Here is a 23,224-nt window from a genome sequence, read left to right as displayed (position 1 = left end):
AATTTGATCAGGTGCCGGGCGTGGTGGCTTATGCCTGTAATCCCAGCACTTTGGGAGGCCAAGGTGGACAGATCACGAGGTCAGGAGTTTGAGACCAGTCTGGCCAACATGGTGAAACCCTGTCTCTACTAAAAATACAAAAAATTAGCCAGGTGTGGTGGTGTGCACCTGTACTACCAGGTACTCAGGAGGCTGAGGCAGGAGAATCACCTGAACCCGGGAGGCGGAGGTTGCAGTGAGCTGAGATCATGCCATTGTACGCCAGCCCAGGCAACAGTGAAAGACTCTGTCTCAATAAAACAAGCAACAACCACAAAAAATTGATCAGGACTTTAAAGGATGGGAAGAATTTAGAGGGATGGAGAGAAGGGGAAAGCATTTCAAAAATTGGTAACAGTGAAAAAATATTCAAAGATAGAAAAGTGCAAGTGTGTTGAGAGTAGTGAGTAGTAGTAATCATAATAGTAGATAGCTGTTACATTATGATCAGGCCCTGTTCTCAACCCACAACATTTATCAATTCTCTTGGTTCACACACAACTCAAATTACTACTATTATTATTTCCATCTTTACGATTGAGGAAACTGAGGCATAGACAGGTTTAAGCAACTCACCTGAGGACACAGCTCACAAATGGCTGTGCTGGATTTGGAGACAGATGCTACGTGTTCAGCACTGAATTATACAGACTCTCACTCTGGCTAGAGGAGTTGATTTGTTGGAAATGCATGTCAGAGGCAAATCGCAGAGGATCTTGAATGCTATGCTGACAAACTTGAACTTGATTTTTTGGGGGCAATAGGAAACCATTAAGGGTTTCTGGGCAGGGAAGTAGATCTTGATTAAAATGAGATACACACAGGAAGAAAATCCAAAGGATACCTTTACATAGAAGAAAAGCAAGATAAATATATTGACACATATATGTAGATTCCCTTCCTTTTCACAGAATGCTTTGTTCAGAGGAACTTCTAGTGATGTCTCAGATCTTAAACTACCAGGGGATCAAATCCTTGCTCTGTGGCACTGAGGGCAAAACCCAAAAGGTAAGTGGCCCTCAAATCTACCCAGGCATGTGCTCGAGGGGTAGGGGCAGAGCCAGTCTTGGCGAAAGCTGTCCAGTGGGAGATAGGAGATCCCAGGAAAGAATAGGAAAGAGTGGAGGGACAGATGTCAGAGAGGCCAGCAAAATGACTCAGGACTTCAAGAGTATAATTCTGCAATATATTAAGCATGATTAAATCAAAGCTTATGAGGATGGGAGGGAGGACAAGTCAGCTATCTCTTTGATTGTTCTGTGATTGCAGATAATTTCTTCTTTAGTTCCTTCCCTCTTTTTATATGCTAAAATGGAAAATTTTCTTCATGTACAGAGTTCTTCTCTGTCTCTTTTTTTTTTGTGCTCAATTTTGCTAATACATTTCATTAAGGACTGTAAAGCTAAACTTGTTCGTCTCATGACTATCTACTATAATGAATATGGGACAGATGAAGTAATAGGACCTCATAATTGAGATAAGAGCTTTTTTGTTGTTTTTCAGGAAATGTATCCACAAAGGAGCCTGCTCAATGGAATAAAAACATTAAGTAGTTTGAATTCTGAGCAGAGATTAGATAGTTGTCTTGGATATGGCTTTGGGATCAGAAGCATAGGAGATGAGGCTTCATCCTGTTCAGATGGTCTTCAGGGAATATCATTTTATGGAAGTGTTTTTCGGCTTCTGTGTTACAAAGCATGGATTGTGGTGCCTGGACTCAGCCTGGGCTCTCAGCATAATTATCTACTTACCCTTGTAAATTGTGGTATTCAGTGTGAGCATTGCCTTAATTGATGGCCACACCTTCATGACCCTACTTGTGGAAAATGAACTCCAAATCTGAGTTCCAAGCAGCTGTTTGTGTCCATCCGGAAGAAATCAAGAGTTGGTGTAGGGGTGGAGTGAGGCATGGCTGCTAACACCGTTGAACTCTTGTTCTCTCGAACGCTTGTTTTTGTTTGAATAATGAGTTGATTTGTTTGGGTTAAAATGAGGACAAAGAATACTCTGATATAAGAAAATCAGATGGTGTGGTATAGACATCCCCTTTTCAATCACATGATTGGCACTGATAAATGGAGACTGTTGTGTCTCCTGCCTCAGCTTTCTTCTCTGCTGCTACTACTTGAGAAGACCTAAGTTCATTCAAGACATTGAGTCATCTCTGAGTGGGGCTATGCATAAGGAATTTGGAAATAAGTCACATCCCCAGACTCAAATTTTAGAAACAAAGCCAATGCTTCCAGACTCCTGCATTGACCCTTAATCCTTCATTTCAGCCAGATCTGGGATCTCAGGCACCAAGGACAAACCTGTGTATCCTTCTGGCCCAGAGCCTCAGTTCTTTCTATGTTGGCCCCATCCATATGCTGGCCAAGGTCCCAGAGGTAAACTGTTACCCTGGTTTCCCCTCCAAATTTCTGACATTGTCATCCCTGGAACTCTGCTTCCCCCTCTAGACCTTGCACTTGGCCCTATTCTCATGCAGCCTTTGCCTTCTTTCAGCTACCAAGGGTTTTCTGTCATGCCAGGCCATGGAATGATTGTGCTGTGGGAAACAGCACGTTTGCATTATTGCACCCTCGTATCAATTCCTGCTCACTTAATTCAGTGTCTCTCAACAGCATTGGTACTACCACCTAGGGGATGTATCAGACACTTGAAGGGGTATTTTTGGCTCTCATAATTATTGGAGTAGTACTGGTGGCATTTGCTGAGAGGGAACCAAGGATGCTAGCTATCTAGTCATGTGCAGCACAGGCACAACAATGAAGAAATGTTCTGTGCCCTGTAAAACCTTCAAAGGTTACACTGAACATTTGTGTGAAAAACCTGTTTGCAATTCTCTGGGTGTGAAACAGAATTCCATTTTACTTAGAAACATAGATTACCTTTGCAAAGTTTTAATGTACATGATATTTTCCATATATGCTCTCACTGCTTTTTTTTTTTGAGACAGAGTCTTGCTCTGTCACCCAGGCTGGAGTGCGGTGGTGCAATTCTGGCTCACTGCAACCTCCACCTCCTGGGTTCAAGTAATTATCATACCTCAGCCTCCAGAGTAGCTAGGACTACAGGCACAGGCCACACGCCTGGTTAATTTTTGTATTTTTAGTAGAGACGGGGTTTCACCATGTGGCCCGGGCTGGTCTCGAATATCTGACCTCAAATGATCTACCCACCTCGGCTTCCTCAAGAGCTGGGATTACAGGTGTGAGCCCCCACACCCGGCTAATTTTTGTATTTTTAGTGGAAGTGAGGTTTCACTATGTTGCCCAGGTTGGTCTCAAACTCCTCACCTCAAGTGATCCGCCCACCTCAGCCTCCCAAAGTGTTGAGATTACAGGCGTGAGCCACTGTGCCTGGCCCTCTCTGCATTTTTAAAGCAAAAAAGACTATACTTTGGTTTGGAAATCTACCAACAGTAGTCACAATTCCAGAAAAACACTTCACTGACAGCAACATCACTCTTTGTATTTGAATTGCCAGCACACCTATCTCTATCTACATTTGTCTCTGCCACCCTCACTCTGATCTCAAAGCAACTACTTCATTAGGTCTTCCAGTTAGTCATCCCCAACATTAGAATTTGCTAAAACATACAATTTTATTACAAAGTATTTCTCTTTACCAGTTTTCTTATTTTAAAAATGACTTTAAAATATATGAATAGGAGGTTGTATTACTTGTGAATTTCTTCTTCTTAAAGATAGGGTCTCGCTCTGTCAGCCAGGCTGGATCTTGCAGTGGCTGATCATAGCTCACTGCAGCCTCAAACTCTTGGACTCAAGTGATTCGCCTGGCTTGGCCTGCTTGTGAATTTCTTTTCAGAATAGTAAAGAGAACATAATAAAATATTCATTTAAGAATAGGCTTTTGAGCTTGATAGGGTTGACAGTCATTGACCTAAGTAGATAGTGTCTGCCGAAGGCAGAAAAGGACTGATGATGAGATTAGCATGTTCTGAGAAAAGGCTATGCTGCCAACCACGAGGTCTCATAGGTAGTATCCCCTTGAGGAACTGAGCACTTTCCAAATTCCACCATCTACCCTCACCAAGATCTCAGAAGTTTTCAGAATCTGAGGTCACTCAAGTAAATCAAATCCATGAGTCTAACCTTATGACCAACTGATAAACTCACAATGGGAAACATTTCTTCCCAGGGACTGAAAAGCTAATGTTCACCATCCAGGGCAGCCTGTCCTAGGATGAGAATGTCTGGAAAGCCAACAACAGGTGAACAAGACACTTTCACTCATTATGTTCATTGTAGCATTATTCATAATAACAAGGACGAGGAATAAACCTAGGTGCTGTGCAAAAGGCACTGAGAGTGCTGAGAAGAGACTACTGATCCCCAGCAGAGCAACTTCTCCAACAACCATGAGGGCACAAAGGGCAGGGTCTCTCTACATCATGCTTGGTTGGACACTGCCTAGTTATGATTCCCGGGGATTTCCATAGCCCAAGCTGACCGCCTCCCTTTCTGTCCAACCTCCCTGCACACCAACACCTACCTTCACATAGCCTTCCTCCAGGAAGTCTACAACACAATTGGTTAAATGCCTTCTACTAAATGATGTTCATATTCTGGACCTGCCTTCCTCTGATTACACCCAAATCATTTACCTTGATTGAAGTCTTGTGAGGTCCAACCATTTCAAATATTCTCTAGCTTTACTCCAAAAGGTGACTAATCACATCCATTGTATGTGAATTTTACTAGTTCAACTCAGAAGGTGACCTTATGTTTTCCTTAGCTCCAAATTCATGGAGATGGAGGCTTTCCACTGCTGCTTTACTCCAAAAGGTGACTAATCACATCCATTGTATGTGAATTTTACTAGTTCAACTCAGAAGGTGACCTTATGTTTTCCTTAGCTCCAAATTCTTGGAGATGGAGGCTTTCCACTGCTGCGTCCATGTCCTGCCAAAATTAAAGTCAGAAATGAGGGCTGAGACAGTCTTAGACTCCTTTCCTGCTCTGTATCAGCATCTACAACTGGGATAGTTTTCCTGATTCTTATCTGTTTGGTAAAGCAGGTTCCTGCCTCACTTCAGCTCCCCACCAGCACCTGTCCACCCACCCTGGGAGGCAATGTCCCAGCATAGATCAAGTTTGAGACCATGCAAATTATGACAATACCTCATTATGATTTGGAGGAGATAGTGCAGGCTTTGGAGGAGATCATGTGTTGTTGTTTATTTTTTTCTCCAGGCTGGAGTGCAGTGGCGCCATCACAGCTCACTGCAGCTTCCACCTCCCAGGCTCAAGTGATGCTCCCATCTCAGCTTCCTGAATAGCTGAGACCACAGCCGCACCATCCTGCCTGGATAATTTTCTTTTTAAATTTTTTTTGTAGAAATGGGGGTCTTCCTATGTTGCCCAGGTTGGTCTCAAACTCCTGTGCTCAAGCGATCCTCCCACCTTGGCTTCCCAAAATGCTAGGATTACAGGTGTGAGCCACTGCACTTGGCCTGGATTCTTTGTTTTTCTATGTAAAGTGACTTCTACTTTTATAGACTAGTTAGAGATGGAGTGATGAGCTGTTTAATTGAATAAGTTTATTAAGAATTGCCTTCAGGTCAGGCACAATGGCTGATGGCTGATGCCTCTAATTCCTGTACTTTGGGAGGCTGGTGCAGGTGGATCACCTGAGGTGAGAAGTGAAAGACCAGCCTGACCAACATGGTGAAAACCAGTCTCTACTAAAAATACAAAAATTAGCTGAGAGTGGTGGTGGGTGTCTGTAATCCCAGCTACTCAGGAGGGTTAGGCATGAGAATTGCTTGAACCCAGGAGGTGGAAGTTGCAGTGGACTGAAATTGCACCATTGCACTCCAGCCTGGGTGACAAAGAAAGACTCCATCTCAAAATAATAATAATAATAATAATAATAATAATAATAATTACCTTCAAACTATTCTAGAAGGCTGCAGTGACTAAAGCATTATGGTACTTGTACAAAAACAGACACAGACCAATGGAACAGAATAGAGAACCCAAACATAAAGCTGCACAACTACAACCATTTGACCTTTGACAAAGTCAACAAAAACAAACAGTGGGGAAAGGACATTCTTGTTCAATAAATAGTGCTAGGACAACTGGCTAGGTGTATGCAAAAGAATAAAACTGGATCCCTACCTTTAACAAAAATTAACTCAAGATGGACTAAAGTATAAAAATTAACTCAAGATGGACTAAAGATTCAAATGTAAGATCTCAAACTATAAAAATCCTAGAAGAAACCTAGGAAACAGTCCTTTTGACATCAGCTTTGGTAAAAAAAGTTTATAGCTAAATTCCCAAAAGCAATTGCAATAATAACAATTGACAATTGGGATAGAATTTAACTAAAAAGCTTCTGCACAGCAAAAGAAATTATCAAGAGTAAACAGACAACTAGAGAATGGGAGAAAATATTTACAAATTATGCACTTGACAAAGGTCTAATATCCAAAATCTACAAGGCACTTAAACAAATCAACAAAATACAATCCAATTAAAAATGGGCAAATGATATGAACAGCCACTTTTCAAAAGACATACATGCAGCCAACAAACATGAAAAAATGTTCATCATCACTGATCATCAGAGGAATGCAAATTAAAACCACAATGAGATACCATCTCACACCATTCAGATTGTCTATTATTAAAAAGTCAAAAAATAACATGCTAGTGAAGTTGTGGAGAAAAGAAACACGTACACAGTTGATAGGAATGAAACTTAGTTCAGCTACTGTGGAAAGCAGTTTGGAGATTTTTCAAACAACTTAGAACTGTGATTTGACCCAGCAACCCCATTACCTGGTATATACCCAAAGGAAAATAAATCATTCTACCAGAAAAACACTTGAACTCATATGTTCATTGCAGCACTATTCACAATAGCAAAGACAAGGAATCAGCCTAGGTGACCATCAACAGTGGATTGGATAAATAAAATGTGGTACATATAGACTATGAAATACTACACAGCCATAAAAAAGAACTAACTCATGTTCTTTGCAGAAACATGGATTCAGCTGGAGGCTGCCCACACAACAAAAGCAAGACTAAGCAAAAATAACAAATCTGGAGGCATCACATTACCTGACTTCAAACTATGCTACGAGGCTATAATTACCAAAATAGTATTGTTCTGCTATAAAAACAGGCACATAGACCAAGAGAACATAATAGAGAAATAAAGCCAAATACTTGACAGCCAACTGATCTTTGATAAAACAAACAAAAAAATAAAGTGGGGAAAGGACACCCTATTCAACAAATGGTGCTGGGATAATTGGCAAGCCAAACTGCATTCTCATTTCTCACATTATGCAAAAATCAACTCAAGTTGGATCAAAGACTTAAGACTTAAATCTAAGACTTGAAACCATAAAAACTCTAGAAGATAACATCAGAAAAACTCTTCTAGACATTGGCTTAGGCAAAGAGTTTGTGACCAAGAACCCAAAAGCAAATACAACAAAAACAAAAATAGTTGGGACCTAATTAAACTAAGGTTCCCTCTGGCAGAGAGTAGCCTTCTCCATCTTTCTGCTTATAGAGGCTGGCTCGACTTGACTTCAGGTTTCCAGTTGTTTCCAATTGGACAATGGGGACTCCTGGCAGAAGGAAAAGGAAGGAGGGGAAAGCGTGAGGCCAACCCAATCGAGAATCTATTCCCTGGCCAGGTGCAGTGGCTCATGCCTGTAATCCCAGCACTTTGGGACGCTGAGTTGAGTGTATCACATGAGGTCAGGAGTTCAAGACAAGCCTGGCCGACATGGTGAAACCCCAATCTCTACTAAAGATACAAAAATTAGCTGGTAGTAGTGGTGTATGCCTGTAGTCCCAGTTACTTGGGAGGGTGAGGCAGGAGAATCACTTGAACCCAGGAGGTGGAGGTTGTAGTGAGCAGAGATTGTGCCACTGCACTCCAGCCTGAATGACACAGTGAGACTCCATCCCAAAAAAAAAAAAAAAAAAAAAAGTGAGCCCAGGGTATTTATGTTCTCCTTCCCAGCTTTCCCAGCTTTCTCTTGCTCCACTGACCAAAAGTCTTAGCTCCCTTCAGCCTATCCTCTCCGCACAGAAGCCTTCCTCTGGGTTTTGCTGACCATTCCCTCCTCTGAGAGCCCTGTACCCTGCCACATCTCAAATCACCCAGCTTCAATGTAACATACAGTTATGGTACACTTGTAGTAGCACTGTTTGGATCAATTAGATCCTCCCTATTTGGGAGGATCAATTGAGCCCAGGAGTTGGAGGTTGCAATGAGCAGTGATCACAACATAGCATTTCAGCCTGGGGAGGAAAACCCTGTCATCAGTTTAAAAAAAAAAAAGCTGGGTGCAGTGGCTCACACCTGTAATCTCAGCACTTTGGGAGGTCGAGGCAGGCAGATCACAAGGTCAGGAGTTTGAGACCAGCCTGACCAACATGGTGAAACCCCATCTCTAATAAAAATATAAAAATTAGCTGTGCGTGATGGCATGTGCCTGTAATCCCAGCTACTCAGGAGGCTGAGGCAGGAAAATCGCTTGAACCTGGAGGCAGATGATTTGCAGTGAGCCGAGATTGTGCCACTGCACTCCAGCCTTGGCAACAAAGCAAGACTCCGTCTCAAAAAATAATAATAATAATAATAACTGACTAGTTTGCTGAGGGGAAAAGTCAGAATTATGTAAATGCTGTAGAAATGGGGGGATTCAAGGTGGTTATGCTAATTAAGCCCTGAAAACTAATGCTCTGAAGAGGACAGACCCAGACCATAAGTTTTATATGGCTGCTTAAAACAAGACCCATTGCTCAGCTGTTAGGAGAGTGTTCAGTTAAGCCCAGTGATGGTCTCTGTGAGGGCGGGTGGGTCACTAAAAGTTGATATTCCTTTATCAGCTTCAGCAGGTTGCAATAGTTAAGCACGAGATTCACTTTTGACATCTTCACAAACTCTCAAAAGCTCATCAGAATCCCCTGGAGGATTTGCTGGGCTCAAGCCCAGAGTTTTTGATTCAGCAGGTCTGGAGTAAAACCTCAGAATCTGCAATTCTATCAAGCATCCAAATGGTGCCTTGCAGCTGGTTCAGGGTCCATGCTTTGAGAACCACTATTCTAGACACATGATGCTCTAAGTAGAGGGTTTTAATTTCATACCAACCTCCTCTTTAGGATCTAACTACTAAATGACTCCCTCACACCCAGGAAGGACAGTGATTTCTCTGCATAATAGCCTTCATATCCACTTAGGGAAGACTTGGCTTTTCTTGGAACAGTAGCTCTCAGAGCACAGAACTGTTATATGGGGAGTAGGGAAGGCATAAAGAAATTGCTAACAGAATCTAAAGTCAGCACAACTTCATACCCTTTACCCGTTCATTTCCCTTCCTTAAGAGGAATCAGTAGTGAATGAGTTGATTTGCCTTTTCAAAAAATAGCATCATATCCATTGATTCAATCTCATTACACTTAGAGTTTGCTTCTATTGCCTTACCATCCCAGATCAATGACTATATTTTTCCATGCTCATAACTTTCTCATATCTTATTTTTGTCAGTTTATAATCTGCTCTATTTTTTATTATGACTCAGCCTTACAGTTTTCCAAACTGAGAATGCTCCTAATAAGAATCCAGGCTTCTTCACTTAGACCCTCTTTGTTCCTTTTCTGAGCCCATATCCCTCACTGCCTCAATAGCAGTTGTTTGTGTACCAGTGGATCGGTGTCTTTGGGGCGGAGGAGCCTTACTGTGAGGTGTCGTTTTCCTCCCAACACCAGTCCAGGTTCTGCTCATAATAGACAATGAATATTGGTTTTGCAATTTTGAGTCAGATATGCCTCAGCTGATTATTTTAAAAATTTTTATTTATGATCACAAAAGTTTTTTGGCATATAGTTCTGAGTCATGACAAATGTATAGTGATGTAATCAAATCACAGTTAAGACTTGAAACAGCTCCATGCTTCCCTGCATACATGCTGCCCTTTGTGGGGAAAAACAAAACAAAATAAAACCTCCCCTTTCCCTGAGTTCCTGGAAACCACCAATCAGTTCTTTCCTTAATGTCATGTAATAGGAAATCTGTAGTATGTAGCCACTGGCTTGTTTCACTTAGAAAAATGCATTTGAGAGTCATTTATTTTGGTGCATATAAAATAGTTCATTCTTTTTTGCTGAATAGTGTTCCATTGAATGGATATAGTCTGCTTATGCATTCACCAGTTGAAAGACATTCAGATTGTTGCCAGTCTGGGGCATTTATGAGTAAACCTTTTATAAATATTCACATGCAGGATTTTGTGTGAACGTAAATTTTCAGTTGTATTGGATAGACACCTACAGATGGAATTGCTGGGTGAAACTCTATGTTTTAAAAAACACTACCATTTTCTAAGAATACAATATGACTGTACCATCTGATCTTTTTATCAGCAATATGAATTTCAGTTACTCCACATCATCCCCATAAGCTCTTGGAATTATCAGTTTGTTTCATTCTATTTTGTTTTGCTTTGTATTGTTTTAGTCATCCTAATACATGTACAGTGTTGTCTCATTATGTTTTTAATTTGTGTTTCCCTAATAATGATGTTGAGCATCTTTCCATGTATTTATTTGCCATCATGTATTACCTTCTTTGACAAAGTATCTGTTCAAACCTTTGCTCATTTTTTATTGATTTGTTTTCTTACTGTTAAGTTTTTGAGAGTTCTTTATATTTTTTTTTTGAATAAAAGGCCTTTGTCATATATGTGATGTGCAAATATTTTCTCCCAGTCTGTAACTTATCATTCATTCTCTTAGTAATGTCTATGCAAGATAAAACGAAGTTTTAATCAAGTCCCCATTTATCCATTTTTTTTTCTTTTAGGGATTATACTTTTGCTGTTCTAACAACTCTTTGTCCAGCTCAAGTTCACAAACATTTTCTCCTGTTTTCTTCTAAAAGTTTTATAGTTTTACATTTATATTTAGTTACATGACCCATTTTGAGTTAATTTTTATATAAAGCTTGGGATATGGTTTGTGGTTCACTCTTATGCATATGACCATCCAATTGTTCCCACACCATTTGTTACAAAGACTGTCCCTTCTCCTTTGAATTGAATTTGCACTTTATCAAAACTCAGTTGACCATACTTGTGAGTCTATTTCTGGGTTCTCCCTTCTGTTCCCCTGATCTCTGTACCTATATTTGCCAATACCACACAGTCTTGATTGCTATAGCTTTTTAATAAGTCTTGAAACCAGGTGATATGAATCCTCCAACCTTGTTATTTTTTTTTTCAGAATTCTTTTGACTATTCTAATTCCTTTGTCTTTCCATATAAATTTTAGAACCAGCTTGTGAATATCTATGAAAAAACAGGACCTTCAGCTGATTCTTAACTTGCACTATTTACTTTGGCTAGCTTATGGTCCTTAAACTTCAATGTGCTTAAGAATTTTAAAAACACCCATACCTGGACCCGACCTGAATATTCTCATGCAGTAGTTCTGCCAGGGACTGAGGCATTTCCATTTTAACACTGTCCCTAAGGTGATCTGATGTTGGTGGACATGGGCCCTAATTTGAGAAATATGGCCCTCGCTTCACTGGAACCTAGAAAATGCTCCACGGGCTTTGATGAATCTTATACATATGACATCCAGAAACCTGGTGAAAGGACATGACGCTGGGCTCAGTTAATTCTAAAAGCTGGCAAGTAATACACATCACACAATCTTATGGCCAATCAATATTGTCCAGCTGGTGCTGGAACACAAACCAGAGCCTCACAGATGTCAAGCTGCTGTGCTTTAGGTGATAAGAAAAATGATGTGGAGTCCCAGGTCTCATGAATAGCTCTGTGATATTTATCCCATCAGCCAATTTCATGAACTTTTTTTTATAGTGCAAGCAGAATTCTCAAACTATTCTCAACCAAGGAAATATTAGATTGGAGAGATTCACAAGGTAGGTGAGAGAGTTACAAGGAAAAAATATTAATCAAATGAATAGACTCTCTGGAGAAAAATCAAATTAATGGCCATAAATATTAACTTTGTTTTACATTGAAATACTGATTAACCAACTTGCCCAGGGAATTGGACATTCTTTTTAATTTCATTCCCTAAGTAATGGGAGATAGAAGGTTAACTGGAAAAAAAATCATTCAGTAGAAAAATCTTTCTAAAATGAATTATGTTCTGCCTTAATTTATTACGAAGCATTCATTGCTTTGCTGGATTCCTAAGGGTAAAAAATAATAACTTAGAAAAGACCAAAGTGAATTTAAAAGACTTCTCATAGGTTCCTAAACCAAGAAGCTAACTGAATAGTCTTGGCAAATAAGTGGGAAGAGATCAACTAATTATTGTAGAATGCTGCTTTCCAGGTGTTAATTGCTTTGCCAACAGGCCAAGGGTGCTTAGAAAGAGGGAGCAGAGAGTGAGACCAGCCTGCAGACTTAAAAGAGCCGCCTCAGAGTCAACAGTGAAGTGAATCAGGCCCCCAGTACAGAGGCCTGGCATATGGCAACAATGTTGCTTCCAAAGGGGAGATGTAGGTGGGAGATCCCATCTAAAAAAGGACTCTTCTTTGGCTTAAATTTTTTCAAATAACCAACTATTTTCAAATCTTTCTGTAACTTTTCTTGAGGCACCATAAGGAGGCTTGCTGAATTTTTTTTTTTTTTGAGACAGAGCCTTGCTCTGTCACCAGACTGGAGTGCAGTAGCATGGTCTTGGTTCACTAAGACCTCTGCCTCCCAGGTTCAAGCAATTCCCTTGCCTCAGCCTCCCAAATAGCTGGGACTACAGGTACGTTGCCACCACACCCGGCTAGTTTCTTGTATTTTAGTAGAGGCAGGGTTTCACCTTGTTGGCCAGGATGGTCATGATCTCCTGACCTCATGATCCACCTGCCTTGGCCCTTGCTGAATATTTTAAAGGGCAGTGTAGTCTAGGGGTTTCTAGGTGTACACACGCTTTATTGCCTGCTGCTTGTTGTAACCTTGGAAAAGTCACTGCACCTCTCTAATCCTCAGTTTCACCCTCTGAAAAATGGGGGAAATAACAGCACCTACCTCATGGAGTTTATTGTGAAAATCAAATGGGTTAGGGCCATTTGAAAATTTGAAAATCAAATGGGTAGGCACAGTGGCTCACACCTGTAATCCCAGAACTTTAGGAGATCGAGGCAGACATTCAGGAGTCAGGAGTTCAAGACCAGCCTGGTCAGGAGCATGTTGACCAGCCTGGCCAACATGGTGAAACCCATCTCTGCTAAAAATACACACACACACACACAAATTAGGCATAGTGGTGGGCACCTGTAATCCCAGCTATTCAAGAGGCTGAGGCAGGAGAATCACCTGAATCCTGGGAGGCAGAGGTTGCAGTTAGCCAAGATAGCACCACTGCACTCCAGGCTGAGTAACAGAGCAAGACTCCATCTCAAAGAAAAAAGAAAAAGAAAAAGTCAAATGGGTTAATATGTAATTATAACATGCTCAGAATGGTCCCTGAATAGCCATCACTACTTAAGTGTCAGACATTACTATAAAATTATTTCTTTATGAGGGAGGAATTTAGACCTAGAAAGCATACTCTCTGGGGAAGATGTTATAGGACTTCAGGGTGGGTGCTGTTTCTCTTTTTGCTTGAGTTTCCAACCAAATATTTATTTGTATATGCAGAGTGATCACCCTCTTAAAAGAAAGAATACTAAGGTTTGATGAATACCCCTGCGAAAAATGTACCATCCTCCAGGTTGACCAAAGAGAACATGCTAGTGAGAGTCATTTGTCTTTACAGTTTGCCCCTTTAATACTGAGCACTTCCTTTCTAAAGGCTCTGATTAAAACATAGATGTCCTTCCCTTGAAAACTAGAGCACAGCCTCTATGAGGCTAGATGTTCCAAAAAGGCTGAGCTCCAAATTTGGGTCATAACCAACGGGAAAATAAACACAGAGAATACCACTAATGGAAACAAATTAAATCACAAGCATGGCTTATTCTCCAGACTTTTAAATCTGCCCCATTCACTTGGACCTTGGAGTAAATGAGATTTTGCTTGGGCTCCTCTACTCAGAGGATGAAATATTTAACCCCATCCAACCTACTGTCTACTCAGAGACGATGAGGTCCCTGCATGCCTGAGAATGAGCTGGGCTCCCTCTGGCCTGCATGTGGCCCACCCTTTCCTTGAAGCCTTCCATGCTGAATGCCCTGCCACTTTAGAAATGAATACCTGTTTCAGCTATCTCAGAAACCATGGAGCTTTCGGGACGGAGGTAGATCCAGGAACACAGAAACAGCAGCAGCACATCCTGCTCCACTGGCTGCTGAGAAGCACATGTTCTCCTAGCATCCTAGAGAGACAGATGACATCCCCATAGGAAGAAATGCTTTATTTTACAGACATAGGCTTCCTCCCGCCACCTCAAACTAGACCCCCGATGATAGGTCACCTTGTAAACCATGGTCAGACAAGGATATGAGACTGTGCCATGACAGGGAATGAAACCTGGTTCCCCAATGCCAGTGAATTTGAGTTGGCATGCTCAAGCAAGATGTGGCAGCATAGAAGTTTCCTTTCAAGTCAGAGCTTGCTACTCAGCTGCAAAGGTCCAGTTAGCTGACAGCCTGCAGCTGCAATGCCAAGGCCATGCTCTTCCCAGGCAGCCCCCAGTAAGGAGCTGAGCATGGTGGGGGCCTGGGCCTGGCCATTTCTACCCAATGTAGGACTCTTCTAACAGACCATCTTTGATCCAGAATTCTCCCTGGGTCGACCAACATTGTCAGATCTGCGTTGCGGTTTGATGGTCTTCCTTCACAATTCTACTTTCTTTCCCTGTCTTTTCACAGATGTAATGTCTACATCATGGTCTAAAGCTTTCCCAACTCTGTCCTGCTTCCTTTTCTTGTCTTTCACAGGTGTTATTCCTACCCATGCATCCCCACCCCTTATAAACCTCTCACACTCCCTACTGTGTCTCAGCATCTACTTCCTGGAGGAGCCAACTGACATAGTTGCTACAGATCATGATTCAGTAAAGCAGGTGACAAGATGAGCTGCTGGGCCGTATCCCTCCTGCCATACTAGCAATGAGAAATCTCATTCTGGATGGTTTTGTGAGTGATGGGGGATATTGTTCATCCCACTAACCTTCCCCTTCTAAGTTTTCCCTCAGGGAGATGGGCCCAGTAGAATCTAGAGGAGCTGGTCCCTGAACCTGTACAGGAAAGGAGACCCACATGGCACACAGGAGGACTGGCAGCCACGGACGGAGGTGCCCCACTTGACCCCTCAAGAAAGGACTAAACATTCAGCTGCCAGGACCTACCTCAACTTTCAAGCCTAAGCCATGTTTTTCCCAAGCAGCCCCTAGTCGATGGCCAAATACAGCAGGGATGGTATGCCTGGTTATTTCTGTTCATTGCTAGACACCTCTAATAGACAGGCTTTGCTCTAAATCTCCTCACTGGCTTGGCCAAGACTTTGTTAGATCTGCAGCATGGTCTGAAGTTCTCCCTGACCAGTTCGGCTTCCTTCTCATTTTCCTTTCATCACTGTCAGTTTCACATTGCTGTCTGAAATCTTTCCCTGCCCTAGCCTGCTTTTTCCCCCTTCATTTTAACTCTTGAACTCTTGACTCTGTCCCATCATGCTCTCAGAAAGCCAAACTAACACACAGCACTCATTGGCCCTTGAGAACTCCTCCAAGAATGTGAGCCCACTGTGCCCTCCCTTGGGAGGCAATGCCTCCTACTGAATCCTTACTGTAGGAGACTCTCAGGGTCACAGGCAGAGGCCTTAATGTACCAGCACTATCTGGGCTCCTTTAGTCAAAAATTGTGCCTTTAGAGAATTAAGACTGCTGGAAGTGAAAAGGTGCCTCAGAAGATAATGTCAGTGTTTTTCCTTCTCAACTCTGATTTACAATATCAAAATAACAGATTCCTGACAAACAAGGCAAGAAATGCATGTTGGGAAAATTAGAAAAAAATGTTTCAGAAACAAAGCTTACTAGACAAAGGGCTTTGCATAGAGTTTGGAGGAAAAGGAGAGAAAGGGTGAGAAGAAACTTATAAATCATATAAATAGAAGTTAACAGATGGCATGGAAAGAAGATTTATAGAGGGAGGAAGAGAAGCTCAGTAATTGTCAGTGATTCTAAGAAAATAGCAGAAGACTAGATTGGGAATAATACTGAAGGCTCAGTTATTGATATTGCAATGTACAAGATAATATAATATACCTGAAACTGTAAAACAAGCAAATTGTCCCTAGTTGGGTTTCCCAGGAAGCAGATCCTGAGATGGAGATGGCATGTAGGGAGTTTATTAGAAAATGGTCTTGGAACTAATACCTGTGGAAGAGAAGAAGCAAGATTGAGCAGTGGGAGAAGTAGAGCTCCAATGCAATCTCAATGGACTGTGTCAGCCAACCCTGCTGAGGAATTCTGAAGATGTGACCACCCTCAGTGCTGTTCTGAATTGAGCATGAGAGACCAGTCAATGCATGCAGGCTACCCTGGAAGGGGCATAGCTGTGGGGGATGAGGCCACTTTCTTCAGCTGAGGCTGTCCCCAAAGGGACTGACAGTTGAAGACCAGCTTCAGTGGCACTCCCAGTCGCTGGAGTAATGTCTTTATTCCTGAAGGGGAATGAGGGGTGCATCATAGAATCTACCACTCATATAAACATGATGTCCTAAATGTTAGTGACACTTGAGGAAATGGAACTGGTTTCAGTGGTGGAATGGTGCATGTTTTTCAATATAAACAAGTCTGATAAACATGGATATACAGTACCCCCATGTGTCAAAATTGCAAATATATGGAATCCACATGTACAGCATACAGTACTTGGAGAGAATTAAATGAAGGGAAGAGAGTAGTGTTATTTGTGAGAGTGAGAACATGCTAAGAATGTCAGGCTAAATGGAAGAGTTGGAGGATGCTTTCCTAAATCAAATGATAAAACTGTCACAGAGATAAGGTATAATATTGATGGGGCACTTGAACTACTTAAACATCTGTTCTAAATCTCCACAATAAGCTTAGCATTTAATACATTCTTGACTTTCTTTCCTGATAATTTCATCTTTCAAAAGGTACAAGAAGGAATGATAGGAACTTTTACTTTACACTCAATTCTGACAAGCAAGGAAGGATTCGTTGGTGATGTTTATATGATAGAAATCTTTACTTCATCAAATAGATGAAATAAAATCCAGTCTTTGCCTTTATGAAGATGAAAGAAAGGAATTATGCCATCCCAGATTCTGTAATATAGAAATAAAGAAAGAACCTCTGGTTATAGTAGACATGTAATTGACACTTTTGGAAAGCAAACTTCAGAAAGTTCACAGAAACATAATTATAACCCCGAGGTTAGAGGCAATAAAAAGGAATATATTTTTAAAGTTATGAACTCTGAAAAATAAAACTTTATACTGCAGAAACTCTGATAAGTCTGTTTTGAAATGGCATGCACCAAAAAATGAGAGAAAGGACACAAACCAAGGAGAATAAGACAATGGGTGATATGAACCCTGTAATAAAGTGATAGAAGGAAAACTCCAGAAGAGGCTGAGTAGTGCTAAGTGAGGAGGACCACAGAAAGGCCTTTAGAAACATAGACAGTTTGAAGCTAGCAGATAAAGGAAAGGATAAACTGACTGCAGAGAGAAGAGCCTATTAAGTGTTAACAGAGAAAAGGCAGAGGCACTCAATTGTTTCTTTCTTCTCCAGCAAGGAACATAATCTTCAAACTGAGAAGGGTAGAACTGATATCACAGAGAGGGAATTGAAGCACAACCCAAATCAGGAGACAGTCAAAGAGGACCTGGAATATAGGCTTTGCAGACTGAATGAAAGATTATAGGTCTCAGAACCACTGCCCCTTATCTCTGGAAAATAGAAAATCAGCCAGGTGCCAGAAATCTAAGTGAGGTAAAACTACAGTTTTTTAAAAGGAGGAGGAAAAATGGATTATGGCATCTATAGTGTGAGCTGAGCATTACTTTCAGCAATACTCTAGAATGCATATTAAGAAACCTTTGTAAGCTAATCATTAATACAACTAAACTGCCTTCATATTATTTTCTGGAAGAGCTAAATAAAAGATAGACTATGTGAGTACTGGACATGATTAATCTTTTTTTCAGCACGATGCTTTGCAAAGATGCTCATAATATTCATTTGAATATAATGGAGGGATGTTACTTGGTTTGTAAACTGGTTGGGGGAATCCACTGCTGATCAAACATTTGCATTCAAATGTTTACTAGTAGATTTTTGTCCCTCATAGAGGAAGTTCCTTAAAGTAGTTTGTAACTTTCTTGTTTCTGCCTTATTCAACACTACTTTTGGAGATCCATATGAAGACAATATAAGTCATAATAGAGAGGCCATTATAAGAATAAGCAATTAATAGAAAAGGAAATATGAGATACTCAAACTCATTAGTGATTGGAGAAATTCAGATTAATAAAAACTATAACAATTAGCACTAATCAGTGTTACTGAAAGTGTGAGAAAATACCACCCTCATATGTACTGATGGGAATATACATTGATATAACCTTTCTGGAAGATGACATTGGCATTTGTTACCAAGATTTCAAATATGCATACTTTTCAAGTGGCAATTCCACTTCCAGGTATTATGCAGCCTAGAGAAATCTTCACACGAGAGCCCAGTGATTCATGTACATTTTTTAGTAATAAAACTGAAACTGAAAACATCCTTTTTTTTTTTTTTTTTTTTTTGAGATGGAGTCTTGCTCTTGTTGCCCAGGCTGGAGTGTAATTGTGCAATCTCAGCTCACTGCAACCTCTGCCTCCTGGGTTCAAGCGATTCTCCTGCCTCAGCCTCCCAAGTAGCTGGGATTACAGGCATGTGCCACCATGCCCAGCTAATTTTTTGTAGCTTTAGTAGAGACAGGGTTCCACCACGCTGGTCTTCAATTTCCGACCTCAGGTGATTTGCCCGCCTCGGCCTCCCAAAGTGCTAGGATTACAGGCATGAGCCACCAAGCCTGGCCAAAACTGCAAACATTGTTAATGTCTATCAACAGGGAAAAGTTAAATTATATACATCCCTGTAATCGAACATTGTACATCAGACAAAAAGATAAATAATATATGCAAATGGGTACACGGAAAGAGCTCTAAAATATCTTATAAAGTGAAAAAGGCAAGTTTAGACAAACAAATACAATATCCCACAGAATGAACTATTTCCAGAAATGAAGAAGTATATGGGGAAAGGTCTTGAAGAATACACTCCAAATTGATTTAGGTGAGTACATTTGGAGAGGGATGTGGGGTTGGAAGAAGGACCAAAGGGGATGTTCACTATCTATAGCACCTTAGTTTATACAATGTTAACATGTTTAACATGTGATCTTTAAAATTAAAAATAAACAAAAATATTCCTTTGAAAAAATATAATATTTTGGCTGGACATGGTGGTCATGCCTGTAATCCCAGCACTTTGAGGACAAGGCAGGAGGATCACTTGGGTCCAGGAGATTGAGGCCAGCTTGGGCAACATAGGGAGACCCTGTCTCTACAAAAAATTTAAAAATTAGCCAGGCATGGCAGTGCACCCCTATGATCTCAGCTACTCAGGAGGCTGAGATGAGAGGATTTCTTGAGCCCAGAAGGTAAGGCTGCAGTGAGCTCTGATTGTGCCACTGCACTCTAGCCTGAACACAGAGCAAGACTCTGTTTCAAAGAAGAAATACATATAAATATATATAGTATTTTAAAGAAAGAAAGGGTACCAAGGCACTAATCTGAAGACATGAATTCTTGTCCTAGCTCTGCACTTGCTAGTAAGTCACCTCACTGCCTTGAGCTTTCAGTGGCCCCACCTGCAAGAAAGGGAGTAATCACTGCCCAGAGACTTAGATCATAAAATGAGATAATATATATGACAATGTTTCAAAAACTTCACAGTGCACTAAAATTCCTTATAATTAAGATATATCCGAAGCTCGTGTAGTGGTGGCAGTGTCTGTAGTGGCTGCAGTGAAGAGAGTTTGGTGCCATGTCTCACACTATTTTGCTGGCACAGCCTACCAAGAGGCCAGAATGCAGAACTTATGCAGGCTACGAATCTGTGAATGAATACATGGAAGGCGTTTGTAAAATGTATGAAGAACATCTGAAAAGAATGAATCCCAACAGTCCTTCTATCACATATGACATCAGTCAGTTGTTTGATTTCATCGATGATCTGGCAGACATCAGCTGCCTGGTTTACCGGGCTGATACCCAGACATACCAGCCTCATAACAAAGACTGGATTAAAGAGAAGATCTATGTGCTCCTTCATCAGCAGGCCCAACAGGCTGGGAAATAATTGTGTTGGAAGCATTACGGGGGATGAGGGGTGGGCTTGGAACACAGGTGTGTACAGCGTGCTATAGTGGAAGTTTTGTATTATAGTAATCCTGTTTCCACTTTGTTATACTTTAGCCAAGTTGACTGTATTAGATGAAATGTGAGGATTTGTTCAGTCAGAAACCCCCATTGCCCCCTCTTTTTTTCTTTTTTTTCACTTAAACATTTTTATGATGATTTAGATGAAAATTATACTTTGTCAGTACAACTGTTAGCTGTTCATATCTACTTTATAACATTCACTATACTAACTCTTCTTCAAGATGGGGTGGGGGTGGAAATGCAGTTTAGCCATGTCCTCAAGATAAAGTCTTGGTAAAAATAAATAAATGTCCTTTAGTTATATATATATATATATAAAAGATATATCCAAGTTGAATCAGGTAACTAAAGTTTGGAGGGAAAGCCAGTAAATTGAATGATATGACCAGGGCCTAAATTATTTTAATGAATTGTATCAACGAGCCTCAAACAACCGAAATAATTAAATAGGGATAAATATAAGTTTTGTTTATAGGTTCAGAAAATGAACGGCCCAAATGCAGGATATTAAAAAAAACTGAGAATCATTATTGTGAAACAGTTTTAGAAGTAGTTTATAATGTAGATGCTGAAAATAAAACACAATTTCAAGCCATATTAAGAGAAAGCTTGGAAGAGAGATGTGTTCACAGTCACCCACTGGGTCATCCACCAAGATACACTCATCCAAGCTAGTTGACCAGTTAGAAACACTGAAATATTATCATACAGACTTATCTGAACTTCTCTCCATTGAATGCCCTCAGCTTAGCATTTAATATGATTTAAATAATTTTCCGTGTTATTTACATTATACTGTAAGCTGCTTGAGGACAGGTACCATGTATCATGTTTATTCATTCCCTATAAAACTTAGAGGAGATCTGGGCTCATAAAAGACATTTAGTAAATTTTAAACTTAAACAATTTTTTAAGACTGATGGTAATGCAGTTCCCATGTATCATTCTGAAGATCAGTAATTACATATATGGTTCCAAGAGTAGATATGGGGGAGTTGAACCTGTACTGCCAGTTGATTTTTAGTTTTAGTTTTTTAGAGACAGGGTTTCACTCTGTTGCCCAGACTGGAGTGCAGTGGCATGACCATAGCTCGCTGCATCCTCGATCTCCCAGGCTCAAGCTATCCTCCCACCTCAGCTTCCTGAGTATCTGTGGATCACCACACCCAGGTAATTTTCTTTTTGTAGAGATGGGGTTGCCCTATGTTTCCCAGACTGGTCTCAAACTCCTGGGTTCAAATGATCCTCCCACCTCAGCCTCCCAAGTGCTGGGATTACAGGCATGAACCCCCATGCTCAGCCCCCCGTTTTTCTTTTTCACTCAGTTGCCTCATTTTGACCTTCTTGTCTTTGTTGCCTTTTGATTTTTTTTATAACTCAAAAAAACTTCATTTTTAAATTTAGCTTTCTTACTCTGCTTGTGCCTTCAACATCTTCACAACAATTTTCTCTTTCTTGATAAGGAAAGCATCTTTCAACTTGTAATGGGCACATTTGGCACACATGGGACCACCTTAGGCCCTGCTGACATGTTTTTGGCCAGTCTTATAAGAACTTTAGGTCTTATAGCACGAACCCCTCAAAGTTGGCCTGGGCACAAACCACATGCAGATTTTGGTGCTTTCCCATCCTTCTTGGTGTAAAGGTAAACAATTCTATTACCAGGGGTTTGGGACAGCAGAATTATGTTAGAGGCTGCTGTAGGAAGCCTATGACAGCATGTCAGACACTGACATTCTGAGTGCTTCCAGACAGCATCCCTGGAAGAGCTGACCTTGTTTCCTTGAGATGTCTTTTCTTTAAAGCAGAGTGCAGTAAAATTTCTATTGATTCATTACCATATTATATTAGTATAAATGTTATGTGCAGAAGATTTTATGCTACAGGTGGCAGAAATGGCTGAGACATCTGTTAGAATGTGAGAAAATTATCCATCAATCAAAAGGTACCAGAGGAAAAAGCTACTTAAGCATGAAAGCCCTTTGCAGAGTTTTGTAAGAATTCAGGCACATACAGTCTTCTTCTGTGTTAAAAAAAAAATCCACTTAGGCAATTAATTTTCACCCTCTCAGAGATGTGGTATTGAGAGGCAATATGTCAATTGGAATATGTGCCAAGGTGGGACCAGTGTCTATCATTTCCTGTTTCATTTCTTATGAATCATTTCTATGATATCATTTCTATGAATTTCTATTAATCATTTTATTACCAATGGCAGGTATCTGAGTTACTGGCAGTAAATCTGTATGGGTCTGCCTCAGTTTTTGCCTCCTCAGAAGAAAGAATTCACCTAAGGGGCATAAGGCAGAAGTAGAGACTGAGGAAAGTCTTAGAAAAGTAAAAGTATATTAAAAAGCTTTACAACTGAAATGAAAGGAAAGAAGTACATTTGGAAGAGGGCCAAGTGGACAACTTGCAAGACAGTGCACACTTGTTATCCATGGTGCATGGTTTGACCTTTGACTTGGGATTTTATATGTTGCCATACTTCTGGGGTTTTGTCTTCCTTCTCCCTTAATTCTTCTCTTGGGGTGAGCTGCCCACACGTGCAATGCCCCTGCTGGCACTTGGGAAAGGAACATGCACAATGTGTTTACTAGAGTTGTATGCACGCTAACTTGTAACACACTTCCCTTACCAATCTAGCATTCCTAGAGGAAGGTTATATCCCAGTTACACTCCATTATGGCATGCTTGAGCTCACCCACCCAACTCCTGAGATCTTATCAGGACACTGCTGATCTCCA

The 23,224-nt window shown here is 40.7% G+C and overlaps 1 protein-coding gene and 1 long non-coding RNA gene across 4 annotated transcripts in view; both read left to right on the top strand.

Moving 5' to 3' along the window:
* Positions 1–23,224, top strand: part of LOC108292546 — an 87,926-nt gene that overhangs the window by 30,890 nt on the left and 33,812 nt on the right. The gene's annotated exons all lie outside the window — the stretch shown is intronic.
* On the top strand, positions 20,011–20,780 carry LOC108292545 (enhancer of rudimentary homolog). Its single transcript, XM_037733132.1, has one exon. It carries the CDS (start codon positions 20,080–20,082, stop codon positions 20,392–20,394), a length of 315 nt encoding a protein of 104 aa, XP_037589060.1. The 5' UTR covers positions 20,011–20,079; the 3' UTR covers positions 20,395–20,780.

Source organism: Cebus imitator, unplaced genomic scaffold (assembly GCF_001604975.1).
Source record: "Cebus imitator isolate Cc_AM_T3 unplaced genomic scaffold, Cebus_imitator-1.0 Scaffold494, whole genome shotgun sequence".
NCBI classification, from domain to species: domain Eukaryota; kingdom Metazoa; phylum Chordata; class Mammalia; order Primates; family Cebidae; genus Cebus; species Cebus imitator.
Note: the sequence above shows the minus strand (reverse complement) of the source record. Positions and strands in the feature narration are given on the sequence as shown.